The sequence below is a fragment of the Ipomoea triloba genome, chromosome 10 (genome assembly GCF_003576645.1).
Source record: "Ipomoea triloba cultivar NCNSP0323 chromosome 10, ASM357664v1".
Lineage (NCBI taxonomy): Eukaryota > Viridiplantae > Streptophyta > Magnoliopsida > Solanales > Convolvulaceae > Ipomoea > Ipomoea triloba.
This window is the reverse complement of record NC_044925.1, coordinates 6465876-6488226: the sequence shown is the minus strand read 5'-3', so window position 1 is coordinate 6488226 and position 22351 is coordinate 6465876. Positions and strand designations below refer to the sequence as shown.

The 22351-nt window shown below is 36.3% G+C and overlaps 3 protein-coding genes and 1 pseudogene across 3 annotated transcripts; 3 read left to right on the top strand and 1 right to left on the bottom strand.

The window, feature by feature from the left end:
* Positions 1–6943: 6943 nt before the first annotated feature.
* On the top strand, positions 6944–7709 carry LOC116033065. The gene is made up of 3 exons (XM_031275820.1): positions 6944–7090; positions 7185–7455; positions 7609–7709. The coding sequence occupies exons 1-3, from the start codon at positions 6944–6946 to the stop codon at positions 7707–7709; spliced, it is 519 nt and encodes a 172-aa protein (XP_031131680.1).
* A 4445-nt stretch (positions 7710–12154) lies between these two features.
* LOC116033064 lies at positions 12155–16752 on the top strand. The gene is made up of 10 exons (XM_031275819.1): positions 12155–12182; positions 12538–12675; positions 12801–12869; positions 13014–13064; positions 13153–13284; positions 13633–13752; positions 13955–14056; positions 14146–14605; positions 14711–15636; positions 15764–16752. The coding sequence occupies exons 1-10, from the start codon at positions 12155–12157 to the stop codon at positions 16750–16752; spliced, it is 3015 nt and encodes a 1004-aa protein (XP_031131679.1).
* A 434-nt stretch (positions 16753–17186) lies between these two features.
* On the top strand, positions 17187–18563 carry LOC116033063 (ATP-dependent DNA helicase pif1-like). Its single transcript, XM_031275818.1, has one exon. The coding sequence runs from the start codon at positions 17187–17189 to the stop codon at positions 18561–18563; it is 1377 nt and encodes a 458-aa protein (XP_031131678.1).
* A 1837-nt stretch (positions 18564–20400) lies between these two features.
* Positions 20401–22053, bottom strand: LOC116033062 (annotated as a pseudogene).
* Positions 22054–22351: the final 298 nt, after the last annotated feature.

The following is a 22351-nucleotide window of genomic DNA, read 5'->3' as shown; positions in this document are numbered from 1 at the left end:
GTGAGATTTGTCAATGTCTACACAAACGGCAGTCGGTTTAAAGACATCGCGTTCTACCGTACAGCCAGTAGGGTATATAGATCTCACAAGGCAAGGTTCAAAGGGTTAAACCTACCTCTGCTATGCAGGAATCAACCGTTGAACACAGTTGTTTCCGTTTTCCAAAATTATCCCGAAAACAATTTTTCATTCATGTGGAGGATTGTTGGAAAAAATGGCAATAAATGGCATTTTAAGTGACCATTTTGTGGTATAAATATATGTAGGGTCCACATCCAATTTGGGTCGGGTCAAAGTGGATTCGGATTCTTCGTAGTGAGACGAAGAGATCGATATATTATACGCTCAAAATGGATAATGGGTGAATGAGAAATTGGTTCTCAAAGTAGACCCATTGAGATGGAAAAAGCTTTAAGGAAAGCATTTGTCCCACATTGGTTTGGGAAGGGGATTTCACCCACTATATATACAAGAGGCTTTTTTAAGCTAATTGACTTGTATGGCATAGAGGCTCTCTCTCGCGCGCAGGGGGGTGCAAATCAAATCCCAAAATGAGTTCGAAAAGGCTTGAACTTGTGTGCGCTGGCACCTGCGGGCACAAATGTCGTCTGGAAAATTCTGGGCTAAGTTATGCCAAAACTCCGAGCGATTTTTCCATCTCATACCACTGCCTACCACCTCTCGAAGGTGCGCAGCAGCGCGCGAGACCACGTCGCGGCATGGCCGAGCCGCAGCGCTCGAGACATCGATGTCTCGAGGCTGGGCAGGGTCGAGACATAAGCGACATCTCGACCTCGAGACATCAACGATGTCTCGCGCATGGGCAGTTCGAGACATTAGCGATGTCTCGTGCACTGCTAGCGCGCGAGACATGCAATGTCTCGAACGATGGTTGCGTTGCGATAGTAGCGCGCGTTAGCGGTATCTCTCGATGTCTCGCGGACGGCGTGCTGTGCGCAACTGAAGTAACCTCTCGAAGGCTATAATCTGGAACGACTTTTCTCCTTCTACCGTGACTGTTCAGGAGATCAATTCAGGATGTTACAGAATTTATTTCGTATTTATTCTGATCATAACATCTAGAATTTATCTCTTGTTAGTGGTGGTTAAATAGGGAGTTAGTGGGAGATTAAAGTCTTGTTAGTGGGAGAAGGTTACAAGGCCGAAATTGAATGCCATTAATCCCTTCCTCTACTATATATTACCAGGTTGAGCAGGAGATTTACACGCATGAAGAGAAATCTGTTTTCCACCTCGAAACCCTGCTCTTCCTTCGTTCTAGCCACCTGTGTTCATCCCACGTTCTCGTTCGCCGGATCCAAGTTTGTGTGCTCAAACGGCGGATCGTAGTACGTTTTATCCTGGGAAACCTAGACCGCAACACTCCAGCACCCCGGGAGGCGGTAAATAAGGTTTTGAGGACAGAGGCAACTCGACTCGTACTTACAACTACCCCAAAGTCCGTTCTTTACCGTCCCTTGTATTCCAGGTTTATCTAACCTTTGTTGTAGGTTTAAATTCCTGGAATTTTCTTGTAATATTTTGATTTAGTGGATTTTCTATTTTCGTCCATTTTCTTGGGTATTTCGAGAATTGTTTAAAAGTACTAGTTGGGTAATCCTACTGGATCGAAGGTAAAATACTCAAATAGGACGAAAATAAAAGCAATGGACAAAAATAGGACATTTCAAAAATTAGTACAAAAATATGAAAAACTACTTTCTCAAATGCATTTGGTGTCAGACCCGGTCAAACACAAACACAAACACAAGGGAGCCAACGACCAGTTTGGTCGCCGGCTTCTCCAGTGCGAAGGAGAAGCCAGCGGCCAAGAAGGCGACCAGTTTGGTTGCCGGAGAAGTTAAAAAAAAGAAAATGCAAGTGGGACTTGCGTATCTCGAGATACGCAAGTCCCACATGCGTTTGTGTTTGATTGGGTCTAACACCAAACGCATTTGGAAAAATAGTTTTTTCACATTTTTGTACCAATTTTTGAAATGTCCTATTTTTGTCCATAGTTTTTATTTTCGTCCTATTTGTGTCTTTTACCTCTGGATCGAACTGTAACCCCTTGGTTTTTCCGACAAAGTTAAGATTCGAGAATATCGATATAATTTTTTTTAAGCTATGACATTTAAGAGAAGGCTTCTCGGTGCTCGAAAGAATTTTTTTTTAAAGATTAGTTATCGATAAGCTGCGAACTACGTACCGGTCACGAACCGAGAAATTTTTAAGGATATAGATTCAGTTCGAATTTTCCTAGCAATTGGATTATTAAGTATCATACGATTAAGCCTGGACTTCTAGTTAGTTCAAGAAAATTTTAAATGGACTGTAAGGGGTAAATTGTTACGAACTCTGTACCTATATTTCGCGAGATACCGAAAAATTCCCAATTTTGGTGATTTGCGACGGGATTATTTTTAGGATAATTTTGGTATTAGAATTTTCCCGAATTAAGTTATAATCCTCCGAGCATTCATCTGATTTAACCATAAACTGGCCAAATAAGTTGTGATCTTCTTAAGGACTCCATAGGGTATTGACAAGTGGCAACCAAAATCTAGCCAAGATTGGATCATTTAATGTTAGCATTAATGAGGCATGGGAATGTTGCACTTGATTGCTTAATTAACAAGACAAATTCACATCATCATCTCTCACTCTCCCATTCCATTTTCGAACTACACCATTAGGAAGAAGAAGAAAAATTAGTTTGGTCTTCCATTGTGATCAAAGAGCTCCTAAGCATTCTTCCAACCCAAGAGACTAAGTGTAAGTAAGACCTTAGACTTTGTTGGATTAAATCATCTCTAGAACTTAAGTGTTAATGTTTGGTGCATGAAAAATATTGTTATTGTGGTGATATTTTTAGGGTCTTTGAACTCAAAGAAAGGATCTAGCAACTTCTTGGCTTTGAAATCTTCCATCAAGGTAAGGAATCCCTTAAGTCGGTTCAATCACTTGGAGGTGAACAAATACTAGTAAATTATATGACTAGGAAATTTTTACGTGGAAATTATGTATTAAGTTCGTGGATCTACAAGTTAGCCTAAGAAACTACACTTTGGATTTTTGGTAATTTTTATGTACATGTTCATAGCTAATTTATGCATGTATATGTTGAATTTATGCCCATATAGGCTTATACTTGTGAAAATAGTGAAAAGAAATCAGGATAGATTCTGGCAGTAACTTCCGAGATTTATTGGGAAAAATTGGTAAGGTATTTTGATCCTATTTTTTTTAGACATGTAGTTCTATAAGTGTAGAACCTGCATATAAAATTTCATAATGATCGGAGTAGTATAAGTACGGTTTTCGAATTTTTTTCCAAAACTGGTCCAGAGAGAAAAATATTCTGGACAGCACACTGCCAAGGGCAAAAAGGGAATTTTCTGTGTTTATTCGTGGATCAAAATGACCAAAACTTTTTATGGACAACAAGTACTATAAGTTGGGGTTCTACCATAAAAATTTCAAGTGAAAAAGAGTTCGGGAACTATTTTTACCGGCTCAATCTTTCGGACTGCGCCAACTGAAATTTCTGGCAGATTTGACGCGGACTCGTTTTCGACTTGTTTTTGACCCGGTTTTTCCCCGATGTTTTTAACCCTGAGTGTTGCGATGTTTTGAAAGCCTACGGGCATCCGGGTGAATTTTTGAAGGCCCAAATATTATTTTTGTGCATTATATTTATTAACTTGGAAAGTAATTATGTTTTGAAAATTATTGTGACTCCTGTACTTGAATTTCCATAACGAGACTAACACTAACCAAAGTGTGTATTTTGGGGAAATATATTTTAACAAGTGTGATGGTTATGGAGTCGTGTGATAATAATGAATGGTGAGGGAGTCTGTATGATTAATCTATACTGCAGAGCGAAGTTTCTTCGCTGAGTGAATGGTGAGGGGTCTGTATGATTAATCTATACTGCAGAGCGAAGTCTATTCGCTGAGTGATGTGTGAGATTTTGTATGATTGATTCATACTGCAGAGCGAAGTCTATTCGTTGAGTGATATGTGAGATTTTGTATGATTGATTCATACTGCAGAGCGAAGTCTATTCGCTGAGTGATGTGTGAGATTTTGTATGATTGATTCATAATGCAGAGCGAAGTCTATTCGCTGAGTGATGTGTGAGATTTTGTATGATTGATTCATACTGCAGAGCGAAGTCTATTCGCTGAGTGGAGTTGTGAGAACTAACTGTCGGGTGTCTCGAACAGTAGTGTGGGTGTTGTGTTTCTCACGTGTGAATTAATGGCTGTGTTATGTGCCGAAGTTACTTATATAATGTGGTATTGCTTGTTGTTAGAATGATTGCAGGTAGACTGCGACTGTTGGGTAACGTTTATCTTACCCTATTTATTATTAATTGTTGTTTTTGAAAACCTTTGTTTACTTTCGAGTGACAATGGATTTCCTTACTTAGCCGTCGCGCTAACTACACTTCATTGTGTTCTTTATTAGATACAGTCTAGCGTGGGCCCCTGTGGCCGATGAGCTCTAAATAGGATGGGAGTCGAGGTTGAAGATTACTCTATCCTAGAATAGACACCCTGGAGGGATTATTTTCATATGTACATATCTGGATATTGATATGGTTATTTGAGGTTGTAAGTTTAGCCTTAGCGTTTAGGTATAGGAAAGATACCTAAGCGTGGCGGTAACACCAAGTTTTTTTGCTGGTTAGACGCTTCCGCAATGTATTATATTTTAAGGATTTTGTAATAAATCCAAGATGTGAAAATTGGGGTGTTACAGATTGGCCTATGCACTTGGCTCATATAGTGTTAAAGCGTATATGCTCGACATATCAACAATATGAAAGCCGGTAGGCTACAACCAAAGAGTTAGAGCCTAAACACATGTTTACATTAGTCATGTTGGTCGAATAGTTACTTGGTAACTACAAAATTCCAACTTTGACTTTTTGTGAAATTTATTTATTAGCAACCTAGGTTGGCTTACATACAATTATTATACTACGTATCAAGGTCCATCTTGTATTGTGGACCCTGGTCCAAAAATTATATGTTTGTAGTTGACATATTCTTTACATGCAGTTAACAATTTGTGTTTCTAAATTAATTGAAAATACATACCATCTTCTATAATAAAAAAGCCAGAAGAAGAGCATTAAATGCACTTCCCGCCCAGTGCAATGCGGCGTCGTTTTGGGTTATAAATATGGTCTGACCGGGAATTGCAAAACGGTGCAGTTTTGGTAATACAAACGTTAATAAGGAAATACCATAAATGTAAATGGAAGACTAACTACTGTGAAAGGAAACCTAATTATTTAAAATAGTCTACTTTTTGCANCGCTGAGTGATGTGTGAGATTTTGTATGATTGATTCATACTGCAGAGCGAAGTCTATTCGTTGAGTGATATGTGAGATTTTGTATGATTGATTCATACTGCAGAGCGAAGTCTATTCGCTGAGTGATGTGTGAGATTTTGTATGATTGATTCATAATGCAGAGCGAAGTCTATTCGCTGAGTGATGTGTGAGATTTTGTATGATTGATTCATACTGCAGAGCGAAGTCTATTCGCTGAGTGGAGTTGTGAGAACTAACTGTCGGGTGTCTCGAACAGTAGTGTGGGTGTTGTGTTTCTCACGTGTGAATTAATGGCTGTGTTATGTGCCGAAGTTACTTATATAATGTGGTATTGCTTGTTGTTAGAATGATTGCAGGTAGACTGCGACTGTTGGGTAACGTTTATCTTACCCTATTTATTATTAATTGTTGTTTTTGAAAACCTTTGTTTACTTTCGAGTGACAATGGATTTCCTTACTTAGCCGTCGCGCTAACTACACTTCATTGTGTTCTTTATTAGATACAGTCTAGCGTGGGCCCCTGTGGCCGATGAGCTCTAAATAGGATGGGAGTCGAGGTTGAAGATTACTCTATCCTAGAATAGACACCCTGGAGGGATTATTTTCATATGTACATATCTGGATATTGATATGGTTATTTGAGGTTGTAAGTTTAGCCTTAGCGTTTAGGTATAGGAAAGATACCTAAGCGTGGCGGTAACACCAAGTTTTTTTGCTGGTTAGACGCTTCCGCAATGTATTATATTTTAAGGATTTTGTAATAAATCCAAGATGTGAAAATTGGGGTGTTACAGATTGGCCTATGCACTTGGCTCATATAGTGTTAAAGCGTATATGCTCGACATATCAACAATATGAAAGCCGGTAGGCTACAACCAAAGAGTTAGAGCCTAAACACATGTTTACATTAGTCATGTTGGTCGAATAGTTACTTGGTAACTACAAAATTCCAACTTTGACTTTTTGTGAAATTTATTTATTAGCAACCTAGGTTGGCTTACATACAATTATTATACTACGTATCAAGGTCCATCTTGTATTGTGGACCCTGGTCCAAAAATTATATGTTTGTAGTTGACATATTCTTTACATGCAGTTAACAATTTGTGTTTCTAAATTAATTGAAAATACATACCATCTTCTATAATAAAAAAGCCAGAAGAAGAGCATTAAATGCACTTCCCGCCCAGTGCAATGCGGCGTCGTTTTGGGTTATAAATATGGTCTGACCGGGAATTGCAAAACGGTGCAGTTTTGGTAATACAAACGTTAATAAGGAAATACCATAAATGTAAATGGAAGACTAACTACTGTGAAAGGAAACCTAATTATTTAAAATAGTCTACTTTTTGCACAACACGTTTGTAAACCGCATCATTCCCTTTACTTCGGAAAGGGAATCGTTGCCGTCGGTTCGATATCCTAGGTATGCCTTCACCGGGAAGGCCAAAATGTCCATTAATACGCATGCTTATATATTACAGGTTAGTGAAGGATCCCAAATAAATGCAATTTACTCATCAATTACAGTTCAGGCAATCTACTAATCGATTTGAAACTGATATCCCATTTGCATTCCAACTTCAGAATCATGGGGATGTATGTTCTTTTAAATCAGTTGACGACGTTTAAGAGGAGGAGTGCTGTTAAGGTGAGAGTGGTTCGATCATACACTGTAATGGAAAGGAGAGGATCCTCAGAAATCAAAAGTAAAGAGTTGGTGCTGCACGACGAAGAGGTATTTTACATTCTGCAAAAAAAAAAATTAGTTTTTAGTATTTTGATCATATAAGATTTATAGATTTAGGGATATTTTCCCTTGCTATGTACAGGCAACAGTAATCCATGCCTGTATACCAAAGGACATTTTACCAAAATTTCCTGAAAGCTTTTTAGAAGGCAATGTCTATTGTTTCAAGAACTTTTATGTCGTTGCAAATTGGCATACATATAAGACAAGCATGCACGAGTTCATGCTGCAGTTCAATCACGAGACTATCATGAAACATACTAGGTCAGATAATTTCCCTTACCACATGTACAGACCCAGACCATTCCATATTTTGAAAGGTAATCCATCGCTAGATGCGAAGCAGTTGATTGGTAAGCTTCTTTTTCTCTACATACTAAGCTTTTTTTTTTTCTGTATATACTATTTCTATTTTTATTTGCCAGTAGAATATTATCATATACTGCAGCATATAGTTTTTTTTATCTTCCTGTCTGCTGAGATTTTTTTTTTTCAAATTTTATTAGATTTAATTGGCCGTATTGTTGAAATACGTGCTCCCCAAGAAAAAACAATTTCTGGGCATAATACTGTCCTCATAGACTTTGTTTTAGAAGATGCTATGTAAGTAATTAAAATACTCATCTACCTTCATTTCATTTGTATTTCAGTCTAACTAACAATATGTTAAATGTATTCAAATAGGGGTAGTCGGTTGAACTGTACCTATTGGGATGAACACGTGGCCAAACTTGAACCATTGTACAGAGCTGCTTCCAAGGACCCTGTTGCTGTGTTAATCCAATTCTGTAGAATCAAACTTGGTGCTAGAGGTTAGTAAAATGCATATTTATTTCTTTAAACAGTAACATGTTTTAAACAGTTTATTGACCATATATATTTTATATTTTCTAGATGGTGATGTGACAATATCGTCTTCATATGATGTTACCCAACTCCTAATTGATGTGGACTGCCCTGAGATGCAGAACTTCAAAGATAGGTATGATACACTTTAATACATTTTATTTTCTTCTATTGGTTTTTATTCTAAATCTTTTTTTTAAATGATGAAAACTACTACAGTCTGGTGGACCTTGGGCAACAAACTCCAATGCGCAGCCTAGGTTCAATGACAAGCTTCAGTTTCACAAACAGTATTGAGGATTCACTTAGTGGAACAATGCAGATGACTACCATCTCTGAGATCTATGAGAATGAAACGGTAAAATAAAAGTTTTCTTTTTCCTTTCTTTGTTCAGAATTTAATTACTTTATTTGTAAGTTAAGCAGATTTTCAATTCTCTTGGCAGCATGGACAATTCTGGGTTGCTGCGAAGATAAATGGTATTGAAAAGTCCAATGGTTGGTCTTATAATTTGTGTCGAAAACCGGGTTGCAACAAGAAACTTGAACTAATAGAAGGTGTTCTAAAATGTTCCAAGTGTAACATGACTTGGGAAAATGGAGTCCTAAGGTACAAACTTAGACTTAGGGTTGTTGACTTGAAGGGTACGGCTGCCTTTATTATGTGGGATAGAGAGTGTATGGAACTTATTGGTACATCTGCCACAGAGTTATATCAGAGGAATAGGAATGTAAGTATCCTTATCATTTTTTTTTTCATTCAGTAGCTTTTTCCTTATTTAGAATTAATAGTTCTATACTATTAACATATTTAATTTCTAAATTACAGACTGCAGGTCCATTAAAGGAAATCACTGGATTAATTGGCAAAATAATGCTATTTAGAGTCTCTGCCAATACAGACCAATTTATCAATCGGTCGTATGCTTTCCCAGTTTTAAGTATTAACACTGAAAGCAAGTTTGTTCAACAGTATTGCAAAGAACTGTTGGATGCTCATGACAAGGAAGTTAACTCTAATGTGCAATTAAGTTACGGTGATGATGAGGAATTCCTACATGTAACTTAAACTTCATTTTATTTATACATAGAAGATGAATAGAAAAAACTAAATACCTTGCAATATTTATTAGTGTTTGAATCCTCTTCAGGGGTTTGACAGTGATGAAGGTGAGAGCCCAATACAGATGCTGCCACCCTCGAAGAATGCTGAAACCTCTGATGGACCGGTGAAGAGATGCTTGCTGGATCAGTTCTCTTCCTCCAAGTGCTGCAAAAAATTGAAAGACACTAAAGTGAAGCTTGAGAAGATTGATTGAAAAGATGTTTCTAATCAACATGGATGGACTGTGACTCTTTGTTTCATAAACTTGATGTTTTGCTTGCATTTTGTTTTTATTTAGACCAATTTTAATTCTGTTATGTTGTTTTGGAATTTATACTTGATGAATTCTGGGGTTGTCTTAAATATTTTCATGCAGTACCTACATTCTGAAATTGAAAGTATACTGTATGTATTTGTTTTTTTTTTTTTGCAGGTTAGTGGTCAGTTATAATTTCTACACTGCTGGATTCCAAGAATGCATGACAAGTAGTATTTCTACATAATGTTTTGTAGACAGTTCTTCAATATACAACAACATGTAGAGTACAACTTTAGTAGTAATGTAAATGTAAATGTCAAATTTTATTTATTTGATAAATCAGCTATTCAACTTTTTTATGCACCCATGGTCTTTACTGTTTCAACTTTTCAGTTCTATTAATGCACTTTTATATACAATGCACTATGAGTGGACTCATTGCCACTTTCTACACAGATTAAGCAAAGGGAAAGCCTTCACATTAACACTTAAAGGCAAATGAAAATAAGTATCACATCTGAACAAGTTCATAAGTGGACTCATTGGCACTTTCTAACATAAAAGATGGGGAAAACCTTAACACTAACACTTAAAGGCAAATGAAAACATAGAACTTTTCAAGGATTCTAATTAGTGAAAGGTTAAGTATCAAGTTCATATTTTTATATTTATTAACAAACCCAATTGAACAATTAGGTACAGTTTTGGATCAATCACGTAGTGTTTCAGTAATATCTTATTATCCCAAACAGACCAATTAAAACCATTAAGGCATTCACGTTGGAATTTCTATGTAAGAATACAGTCAAAGAATACAATTATATCCTAATTCTAGCACATTATTCAGACATGAACACCTTAGAAGCATCAATGTCTACTAATGGAGAAAAAGTACATAATGCATACTTAACGTACTATAAGGTAGATATTGAATACTTAACGTACTGCTTATAATAATTTTGGTCATACTTAACAAATGAACTAATTTGTAGTTTTTGATTATGTGGGATAATTTTTAATAATGCTGCTGTGTATTCGAAACCCTTAACGATAACTGCACTCTAACGCACTTGATAATATAAAGTCAAGGGAAACCCTTAATGAAAATTAGGAGTATGATCTCAGTAGATGACACTACAACCATTTCGACAAAGTATTTGCATGAAAATTTTGTAGACTAAATAGGTTGACCAATTTAGATAGACTAGATTGTAGAATAAATTTCAATACCAATATGGATTTGGACAGTGATTTAGAAGTAACACAATGATATAAAAAAGGGAGCATAACTATAATAAGTATTAATTTCTAGGAAAACTCGATATATTAATATCTTAATATAATATCTAGAAGAAATAAACAAGGTTACTCAATATTCTTATAGTTTTATAAGAAGAGTGTATGACTTGATATCGTAAACTTTGTTGTAGGAAAGAAAGAATATTACACATAAATTTCCACCACCAAAACATCAGCCCCAAAAGCTCTTTTAGCTTTGTTGTCAGGCTGAAAATACCAGAATCTGTTATTAGTACATTAGCAACATATAAAGGTCAATATAACATAAGGCAAATGAAAATAAGTATGACCTTAAAATACCAAAATCTGTTGTATCGAAGAAAGAAGATTACATATAAACTTCAGCGGCAACACAGCTTCCCCTACACAGATTTTAGCTTTGTCCTCCGAACTAAATCTTTTAGTTCCCCTACAACACAGCTTCCCCTGCAACAATTTGTTTTGCAGAGTTTGTTCCCCTACAACACAGCAATCTACCCTAAATCTTTTATTACTACATTAGAGACATATAAAGGTCAAAATCAAAAACTACAAATTAGTTCATTTGTTAAGTATGACCAAAATTATTATAAGCAGTACGTTAAGTATTCATTATAATATCTACCTTACAGTTTAACTCAAAAACTACAAATTATTTCATTTTTTAAGTGGGTGGACTATGAAATTAAATACTGTTGTAGTTCTACTAAGTAATCATTATGCTGAAGTGCCTTAATGATGTTATTGTCTTTTGGTATTCCCAGCTTAAACTACATATTATCTAAGCAGCCCAAAACCATACCTTCTTTTCAAATACCAATCTCAAGTTCAGATAAAACTGTTTTGCCCCATATCAACCTGGATAAAAATTTGGGAATGCAAATATGAGGCAGATAACAAGTTCAGCAGTCATAGGCAGCAAAAGGAGTCTTCAAACTCATAACAAAGGTATTCTACACTAAACTAATATCAGTTTTGCATTCCCTGCTACATTATCACCTTACTCATTTCAATTCATATTAGCTAACAATCAAATTTGTATTCACTAGCATGTACATCCCAAAAGTATTTTCGCTGTAAACATTAACTGTTCTAATCAATACTACGTTTTTTTTAGAATTTGGTAGTCCTTAAATGTAAACTCTAGCTATTGATTTGTACCAATACTTTGGATACAGTATCTAGAGCTTAGATTAGCAAAAAAAGCAGATTTTAGGTACTGTAAAACCGTACCTAAATGGTCTCTGTAATCCTTAGCCTGGAATCAATTAATCAACATACGTCGAGCAGATCTAACCTGTGAAACAAGAACATCACCGAATTAGTATGTATAAGGTCGGTTTTCAGTAATTACCAATAACCCTAGCTCGATTGATTAGATCCACAAAACAATATCGCTGATCGTCGGCATCTGCGAATGAAAACCTAACAATGAATCGGATTTTGTAGTTCGCCATTTCTGTATCGAAGAATGGGTAGATCGACCAAACTGGAGCTCATACAGCTCCAATTTAGTACACAATCGCATGGAAAACAACATCGATACGGCCATTAGAGCCAGAAAATGGAAATAGCACTGCGTGTTGTTTTGGGTCTGAACGCAAATCGCAGATAGGACGACACGAGAGCAGGGAGTGTTGTTATTTTGTCCTAAAATTATTAGGTAGTATATATTATATTAATATTAATTAATGGATTAATTTAGTGCTTAGGTTTTGTCTTCTACATAGATTATTATATTTATATATATATATATATATATATAGATTATTGAATTTATATTCAAATAGTTGTGTATCGATGTTATAGAATGAGAATAGTAGTCCGGTCCTGTAAATGAATCATTGATAATATGTGCATAACGGGCATATTTTGTTCTCTAATATCGACCTTTGTATTTTTTTTGGCTATACTTATTAACTATATTATATTTTTGTTATATTTCAGAGAACATCAGTAATGCGGGAATAACGGATTCTTATACTAACACTCCAAACAATGGAAAAGTCTTACAGACACAAGTGCCGTGCATATCCGGTGTTTTTAATAATTCAACCAATTCACCTTTGAGCATACTGACTAAGAGTAAGTCGTTATATCTTTTTATTTATTACAACCATTACTTTGTAGAGAACTTGAGTACATGTTTGTAATTGTTTTCTAATTTGACCTGCGCATGTATTGGACTAAAACGACATGATAAATTTCAGGTGGTAACTTAATCAAATCCAGTATTAATTGCACGGATAACACTTCAGTGACGTCACCTGGTTTAAAAGGTATGCCGAAAACAATTTCTGACACAAGATTTATTCCATGTTTATATTTTTTACTAAATTTTGACAGATTTTTGTATAAATTATATTATGTGTTGACGCACTCGGATGTTCTGAATAGTAATATATACTACATTTTACCGGCAGGTTTCGAATGGAGGAAAAAACAAAAAGTCCCGTTACATGATTTGACTAATGGTTAGTCAACAATTATGTACATGTTATTATGAAATGTACCTTATGTTTTTCAAATGCACCAATTGAGTTAATTTTGGTATGTTCATAGCGGACCCCAATAAACGTCGTTGTCATGGACTGTTTTACATGGCTGAGTCAACCAATGGGTACAACAGCAATGGACGTTTGCCAACTTCTGTTACAACAACAGTGGACGGGACTTTAAACGATGTCACATACGGTTAGTTATTTACTTAATAATGTGTACACTTTATTATATAGAATTTACATGTTCTGGAATCAAAATCGTAGTAGACATGATTATTATTAGTTGCAATTGGAATACATGTGAACTTTTAAAGTCCGTTAAATACATTTAGCTGTAGATGGTTACGAAGCAAACTAATTGTAATGTGTACTTTATAACTACAGAAAAAAGTTTACATTATTATATGTTATTGTAATGAGTGGTTAGTTCGGTTAGGGTCATTTAGTTTTTCAGATTATTATAGTAATCTTTTTCTACATACTATTAGCAATGGTACATGGTTTAAAAACGTTACATAACGTATTTCTTTTTTCTAAACAGCTAGCTGTGGCGAAAGCCATCTCAATCGTACAGTTGATGACAATTGCTTAGTTCGCAATCTAGCACAAGATTTCGCGATGATAGACAAAGAACATGAACAACAGCCAATCCCTAATGAAGGTACCTATTTTACGTTATTAACTGTTTTTGCAAGATTACATTGTCGCGGCGTGACTAAAATTGTTTATGTTGCTGGCTATGTAAATATAAAAGAATTTTTAATAGTAAATTTAGAGTAATAAATTTAATATTTTAATGGCATTGGTTCACAAAACAATACTTATATGTAATTAATGATCACATTTTATTCTGTTTCGCTTAGGAATTTTACAAACAGATCCACACTTAAACAGTAATGAAATATCTACATGTCAAGTCTTTGAACCAGAGAAAAACTCGGTTATATCACCAACACCAACTATTGGTATGCTATTCTAATTGCTTTGTTTATTCAAAGTTATTTTTCGTTTTTTTATTACAGTTTATTTAATTAAATCACATTATATATCTCAGCTGCTTACATTTTTGTAGTAGCCTACATGGATATTGGTGACCCAAACAATATATGCGAACATTGCAACGCAATCTACTGGTATGAGGAGCGTGTTGACAAGGCAGTGCGTACCGGAACAGCAAAATATTCCACGTGCTGTGGTCATGGGAAGATCAAACTACCCAGAATGTCGTTACCTCCAAAAAGGATTTTCAACTTATTCTTTGAAAGAGGGACCAAACGGAATGAATTTTTAAAACACATAAGGAGGTACAATAACATGTTTTCTTTTACATCGTTGGGTGCTAAGGTAGATAAATCCATCAACAGTGGGAATTGCCCACCGATATTTAGGATAAATGGCCAGAATTATCATTTAATGGGAGGACTCATGCCCGAGGTTGGTAAGAGCCCCAAGTTTGCTCAGTTATACATCCATGATACAGAGAACGAGGTAGAAAACCGCATCAATGCATTCAGGTATTACTATTTTTCTAATTGTGTATAACCTAATCAAGTACTATTAATTGCATAAAATTATGACAACAATATGTTTTATCTAATGTTTTTCAATTGATGGAATAGTGGTGCTGAACTAAACGACCCAACTCATGTTGATATAGTCCAAGACATCAAGGTAGATCTAGATGAGCACAACGTATTGGTTCAATCATTTCGATGGGCAAAAACTCAGATTGACAACAATCCACAAGTCAATTTTAAGATGAGGCTGATTGGTAAGCGACAGAGTGATGCTAGAACGTATAATTTACCGACTGCTTCTGAGGTGGCTGCTTTGATTGTTGGTGATCTAGACCCCACACTAGGCCAACGAGATATAATAGTGGAGACAAAGTCCGGTTCGCTTAAGAGGATAAACGAGCTCAACCCAGCATACTTGCCGTTGCAATATCCGCTTTTATTCCCCTTGGGCGAGGATGGATATCGTGAAGATATACAGTACGGTACTACATCTACCAAACCGACTGGTGCAAGGGTGCGAGTATCTCAACGGGAATACTTTGCTTACAGGATCCATGACAGGTTAAGTGAACTTTCAACGATGTTGTACGCCAAACGACTATACCAACAGTTCCTGGTGGATGCATACACGATGGTTGAATCTGGGAGACTACTATACATTCGCAATAACCAGAAGTCATTGCGGTGTGAGGCTTACAAGGGGCTGTCGGATGCTTTAACTAGGGGGGAAGTTGATACTAACAAGCAAGGTAAGAGGATCATCTTACCTTCGACTTTCACGGGCGGTGCTCGATATATGATACAAAATTATCAGGATGCAATGGCCATCTGCAGACATAAGGGGTATCCAAACTTATTTATAACATTCACATGCAATCCTAAGTGGCCTGAGATTCAAAGATATATGGACAAATGCAACCACAACGCAGAAGATAGGCCGGACATTGTGTCTAGGGTCTTCAAGATGAAGTTAGATGCTTTAGTGAAAGAGATACGCAATGGCAAGCTTTTTGGTATTGTAACCGCAGGTATTTATCTGAAATTGTTTTATTTCCTTCTTTCAAAATGACAATTAAATTCGATTTAATATGTATATGCTCTTTATATTTTACTGTATGTGTTGTGATTTTTTTTATCTTTTTTTGTGTTATACAGTTGTGTATACTATAGAATTTCAGAAGCGTGGATTACCACACGCTCACATACTCATCTTCCTAGAAAGATTGACCAAAGGATTTTCAGCTAATCACATGGATGAGTTCATATCTGCTGAAATACCTAACAAAGAACTAGACATTGAATATTTTAAGGCTGTTGGGGAATTTATGATGCACGGGCCATGTGGACAAGAAAGACCTAAATCTCCATGCATGGTCAATAAAAAGTGCTCTAAACATTTTCCAAAGAAATTTGCAGAGGTGTCCACATTGGATCATGACGGTTACCCAATTTACAGACGTCGTGACAATGGTGCAACAGTTGAAAGAAATGGGGTGAAGTTGGACAGTAGGTACTGTGTTCCGCATAATAGATACCTCCTGTTGAAATACAAGGCACATATAAATGTAGAATGGTGCAACCAATCCAGATCAATAAAATATTTGTTCAAATATGTGAACAAAGGGAATGACAAGGTCACTGCTGAGTTCTACAAGTCCACAAATTCTGAAAACGAAAATGCAGCTGTGGATGAAATTACAATGTATTACGATTGTCGCTACGTGTCCGCGTGCGAAGCAGCTTGGCGGTTGTTGAGTTTCGATGTACAGCTTAGGCACCCCCCTGTTGAGAGACTAAGCTTCCATCTTCCAGATTGCCAAACAGTTGTCTTTGAGGATGATGATAGGATCGAACATGTGCTTAATAGACCGACTGTCAATCAAAGCATGTTCACAGCTTGGTTTGATGCTAACAAGAAATATGAAGCAGCTAAAGAGTTGGCTTATATTGACATGCCGAGCAAATTTGTCTGGAAGAAAGATATTAGGGAATGGCATCCTAGGAAGAGGGGGTTTTCTATTGGGCGCATATTTTTTGTACCTCCAGGGAGTGGTGAAGTATACTACTTGAGATGTCTTTTAAACGTAGTTCGTGGTCCTACGAGTTTTCAAGACATCAGGACAGTTCAAGGTGTTGTATACTAAAGCTTTAGAGATGCATGCTATGCTAGAGGGCTGCTAGACGATGATAGAGAATACATTGATGCAATCAACGAAGCAAGTCATTGGTCTACTGCCCAATCTATGAGGAAATTGTTTGTCATATTACTCACTGCAAATTTGGTCAATCGACCTGAGAATGTATGGAATCACGTCTGGCACCATCTATGTGAGGATGTACAATTTAACAGGAGAATAGTGCTGAAAGACATGGGTAAGTTCTTAATTCCATTTAAAGTTACTAATATTTTATTTGCATAAATAAGTAATGTTTTTCTATATCGAAAATAAATTAACTATGTCGTATTTGTATTATTTCAGGGTTGTGTTTGTCTGATGATGATAAGAAAAACCTAGGTCTTCTTGAACTAGAGCGTTTATTGTAGTCGTACAACAAGTGTTTGAAAGATTACCCGCAAATGCCAAGTCCTAATTATGATGATGCACTATTGACAAACAATAATTTGCTGTTTGATGAGCTTAACTACGACCGGCAGGCAATGAGGGATGAATGTGATAAGATGGAAAGGCAATTAACTGATGAGCAGTTGGTTGTATACGACACAATTCTAAGTGATATACAAGCAAAACATGGCGGGTTGTTCTTTGTATACGGATATGGAGGTACAGGTAAAACTTTTGTTTGGAAAGCTTTATCTTCAAAGATACGATCAGTAGGTGATATTGTGCTAAATGTCGCGTCCAGTGGTATTGCATCATTGCTACTCCCAGGAGGTCGAACAGCGCATTCAAGGTTTGCCATACCAATAGCAGTTAACGAGGACTCCACATGCAACATTAGTCAAGGTAGTCCACTGGCCGAATTGCTAATCCAAGCCAAGCTAATCATATGGGATGAAGCACCTATGATGCACAAACACTGCTTTGAGGCTCTGGATAAGACAATGCGCGACCTGATGCGGCACAGCGACCCGCAAAGTGTGCATAAGACATTTGGCGGGAAGACCGTGGTATTAGGTGGTGACTTCCGACAGATATTGCTAGTAGTTCCTAAGGGCTCAAGGCAAGATATTGTTTCAGCTGCAATAAACTCATCATACCTTTGGGAGTCATGTCAAGTACTACGCCTTACCAAAAACCTGCGTCTTAAAACAGTTGATCCGTACGCTGATAACACACACATTGAAAAGTTTGCATCTTGGTTGGCTGATATAGGAAATGGAACATTAGGTGGACCTAACGATGGCCATGCAAAAGTTGAAATACCTAAAGAGATGTTAGTGCCATCAAATGGGGACTACATAGCTACAATAGTTGATATTGTCTTCCCAATGTTCAAGCATGGCGGATCCGACTTTCAACAAATGGAGAATCGTGCCATACTTGCGCCAACACTAGATGTGGTCAATGCGGTAAATGAGTACATGAGTGATTTGCATGTTGCGGAGAGCCGAACATACCTAAGTTGCGACACTGTATGTAAGTCTGACTCAACAAATGGTATACTATATGATATGCACACTCCAGAATTTCTAAATGGATTGAAAGCTTCGGGCATACCCAACCATTCTTTAACTTTGAAGATTGGGTCTCCCGTAATGTTGTTGAGAAATATAGATCACTCAATGGGACTTTGTAATGGTACAAGATTGATCATTACTAGGTTATCTGATCATGTTGTAGAAGCAAAGATTGTCGGAGGACACAATGCCTGTAATGTCGTGCTGATACCAAGGATGTCCATGACTCCAACTGATACAAGATTGCCATTTAAATTTCAAAGAAGGCAATTCCCCCTAATGTTGTCATATGCAATGACTATCAACAAGAGTTAAGGACAGACTTTAACACATGTTGGGTTACTACTTAAGAAACCAGTGTTTGTTCATGGTTAACTATATGTGGCTGCTTCAAGGATTAGTAACCCGTCTGGGTTAAAAATTCTAATACCCAATGAAGGTGGTGAGATTAGTAACTATACTACGAATGTTGTGTACCATGAAGTTTTTAATAATTTATAACTTTTTGCCTATTTATGTACTACGAATTTTGTGTACCATGATTTTATAATGTTGTTTTAAAATTAGCTGTTCAGAGTCTACACACCAAAACAGAAATAAGGGTTAGATTAGTTACAACATTTAATAAACTAAGATCTATGTATTATATCAAGGTAAACTACATCATAAAATCAAATAAAGTAAGTTCTATGTATTATATCAACGTAAATGACATAATAAAATCACATAACAGTATATACTTTCCGTCCGTGCATCGCACGGGTATACTACTAGTGTTAACTATAGAGACATAAAATAGTAATTACAACGACATAAACTATTAACTGTATGTATAAAATATATATTAACTGGACGTCTGGACATACATAATATGCTGTCAATGTTATATGCCTTCAATTTATTTATAGACACATAAATTGTTAGCTACAAATAAAAAATATGTTAACTACATGTATATAATCTGAAGAATATTTTGGATTAGAGTCTACAATGCAAGGTAGATCATGATTTATGGTATAATTTGACAGTTTATCTCTTTGTGATCCTTTATTAACCCAAATCACACATGGACTATGTACTTTGGAGAAAATTTTTAGTTCTACTCACACATGAAGATACAATTATCAACAAAGTAATATCTTAATTCTATCCCAAAAACATGTATAATTTTAGTTGTTTAATATTAATGTGTTAAAAAAATAATCTCTTTTTGCTCAAATTGGGACACTTCTCAAATTTTAGAATCCATACTCGCGCGGGGAAAGACAAAGGATGCAACTTCTGTCGTTCAACTCCATGCCATATGTACACTTTTTCTCATAGGAACTCCATAGCTTACAAGCTCACAAACCACTATGCACATGTACTTATTATTAATCAATATAGAGACTCTTTCATATATATTTTTATGTAAAATATGATTTTTTTAAAAAAGAAAATCCATATCTATATATGCTTATCATCATACATGATAGTGTGCGCACTATTTAATTTATGTTATGGCTAATGATGTTAGGTCATGTTGATTACCTACATGGGTTAGCACTAATGTGGAATCCTAAACTACTAAAAAGAAATCTTTACATGATTGGCTTAGAGTCGAGGTTTCAAAAGACAATGTAAATCCTCTTGTCGAAGTGGAATATTTGAAATGTCTTAGAAGTGTGGTTACTTCTTGTATGAGATGAGAAACATATATTTATGTTTTGAATAAGGGCCAAATTGGTCATTGAACGAAACGTGAAAGTGCAATCAGGTCATCGAACAAAAAAAGTGCAATTACACCATTCAACAACCTAATGTGTGCGATTTTACCTAGTAGCCGGTATACTTCCCTTTTTTCTGGTTACTTGTTGATGTGGAGGCTGAGTTGACTTTTCTTTTTATTTTTTATTTTTTATTTTTTATTTCTTCTTTTTTCCTAGTTCCTACGGCGCGCAAATTAAACAAACAAAAGAAGCCGAAAACCCACAGATGAAAACCATTTCGATCTTTTGAAAAATTAAAGGAAGGCTAGCTATATATGTATGTACATAATTTCTATCATCACATACATACATATATATATATATATATATATATATATATATATATATATATATATATATATATATATATATTTACTTCAGTAATTCATTAACCTATTAAAAATTTATCCTACTTTCAAGCATTCCTCATCCTGAACCTGCAAGTCAAATTCCATGGCTTTCCGCAACCCTTTGCACCCAGATTTCTCACATTTCTAAGATCGGTTGCCGCAGCAGATCTTGAAGACAATCACAGCTGTGAGGAAGACGATGAAGAAGAAACTGAATAGGATGTATTGGATTTAGCAGTCAACGGAGCGAAGGTGGGAGAGCTGCCCGACGAATGAGAAGGAAGGGGCCAGGAGGGAGAGGGAATGGAAGATGTAGGAGAAATAGGAGGGGATCAGGAATGGTAGGGGTAAGGTCATATCGTCAACGACATTAGAACTTTTTCTTACTCCCAAATCTCCGATCAACAAGATCTTAAACTTCATATGAAACCCTCGGCTACTACTCCGTCAAGTCGACGACGACCCCATTCTCTCTAGAACCCCAGTAGGAGCTAAAACTATGCAACAGTAACATTGCTTTCTACTTAAGAAGATAAAAAGATAGCAGAAGCAGATGCGGAAAAGAAGAAAAACTTACAACACCATTCATCAGTTGTCCTGTATAGCTACGAACATCTAAAATATAGAGAGAGGAATATATAATTTCATATACACACATACACTATGTATGTACTGTATTATATGGTTAGAGAGAGAAAAAAAATAACCTTGTCCTTTTCCTTCCCTTTCTATCTCTAAAATTGATACTGTAAAAAAGGATTTACAGATGCAATTCAATTCTTGCAGGCAACTCAACGGACGACTCGATACATGTTGAAGGCGAGGGTGGCGGATGGGGAGTGCTTGCAGAGGTGGTGGTGGGATGCGGCGGTAGAGGATAGGCAATTATGAGAATTTACATTAGGGTTTGGGCGGATAGAGTTTGAGGGGTTAGGAGAGGGAAAGGGAGGAGGAAGCTGCCATGGCTAAGAGGAGAAGAGCGATGCTGAAAGACAAGGTGTATGAAAAAAAAACCTACTTAGCTTCCAAGTCAGCAGAGTAACCGGAAGAGAGGGGAGGATACTGGCTACTAGGTGAAATCGCACACATTTAGCTTGTTGAAGGGTGTAATTGCACTTTTTTTTTGTTCGATGGCCTGATTGCACTTTCACATTTTGTTCAATGGCCAATTTGGCCCTTATTCATTTATGTTTCATGTCACGAAGTCTTGAGGGTCTAGCTAAAGACCTATCTTCACGAAGAAGAAAATGAAGAAAACATGGGTTCATGTTATGTGACAAACCGAGCCGTCTAAGATGAGGAAACATGGCATCAAGAAGAAGTTGCATCTTTATTTCAAATTACTTTGTGCGATGAAGTTCCCGCTGAGGGAGAAGATGAAGAAGAAGCGGTCCAAGAATTAAATGAGGGGGTACGAGCCATAGTCCACAAGTTGAAGGAGATCGGTCTATGAACTCCTGAGAATCCTCGACCTATCTTTTTCAATGCACTTCTTTAATTATGATGAAGATGAAGAAACCTATGTTGCATTGTTGAAGAAATATATTGATGTCTTTCCATGGACATACGATTTAGACCCGAAAGTGATTATCTAGAGCAATGGTGCTTTTGCCTAAAACTCATTCCCATGATTGAAGTAGAAGTTAATAAACTTATAGATACTGGATGTATTCGCAAAGTTAAGTACCCAACATAGATATCCAACATTGCTCATGTACACAAGAAAAATGGGCAAATCCACGTGTGCGTTGATTTTCAGGATCTTAATGTTGCATGCTCGAAAGATGACTTCCCACTTTGTATCATAGAGTTGATGATAGATGTTGTGATCAGGTACGAGATTATGTCATTCATGGATGGCTTCTCCAATTATAATCAAATTTGCATGGCATCGGAAGATGAAGAGTTGATAGCATTTTGAATGCCAAAAGGTATTTACTATTACAAAGTGACACCCTTTGGTTTGAAAAATGTTGCGCTACATTTGATGACATGATCTATAAAA

Excerpts from the sequence above, each read along its gene's own strand:
- LOC116033065 (XM_031275820.1), top strand. The coding sequence starts at position 6,944 with ATGGGGATGTATGTTCTTTTAAATCAGTTGACGACGTTTAAGAGGAGG. Across the intron at positions 7,091-7,184 it reads TGGTGCTGCACGACGAAGAG|GCAACAGTAATCCATGCCTG; the intron begins GTATTTTACATT and ends TGCTATGTACAG. Across the intron at positions 7,456-7,608 it reads AGATGCGAAGCAGTTGATTG|ATTTAATTGGCCGTATTGTT; the intron begins GTAAGCTTCTTT and ends AAATTTTATTAG.
- LOC116033064 (XM_031275819.1), top strand. The coding sequence starts at position 12,155 with ATGGAAATAGCACTGCGTGTTGTTTTGG. Across the intron at positions 12,676-12,800 it reads TTTGAGCATACTGACTAAGA|GTGGTAACTTAATCAAATCC; the intron begins GTAAGTCGTTAT and ends GATAAATTTCAG. Across the intron at positions 14,057-14,145 it reads ATCACCAACACCAACTATTG|CTGCTTACATTTTTGTAGTA; the intron begins GTATGCTATTCT and ends TATATATCTCAG.
- LOC116033063 (XM_031275818.1), top strand. The coding sequence starts at position 17,187 with ATGCCAAGTCCTAATTATGATGATGCACTATTGACAAACAATAATTTG.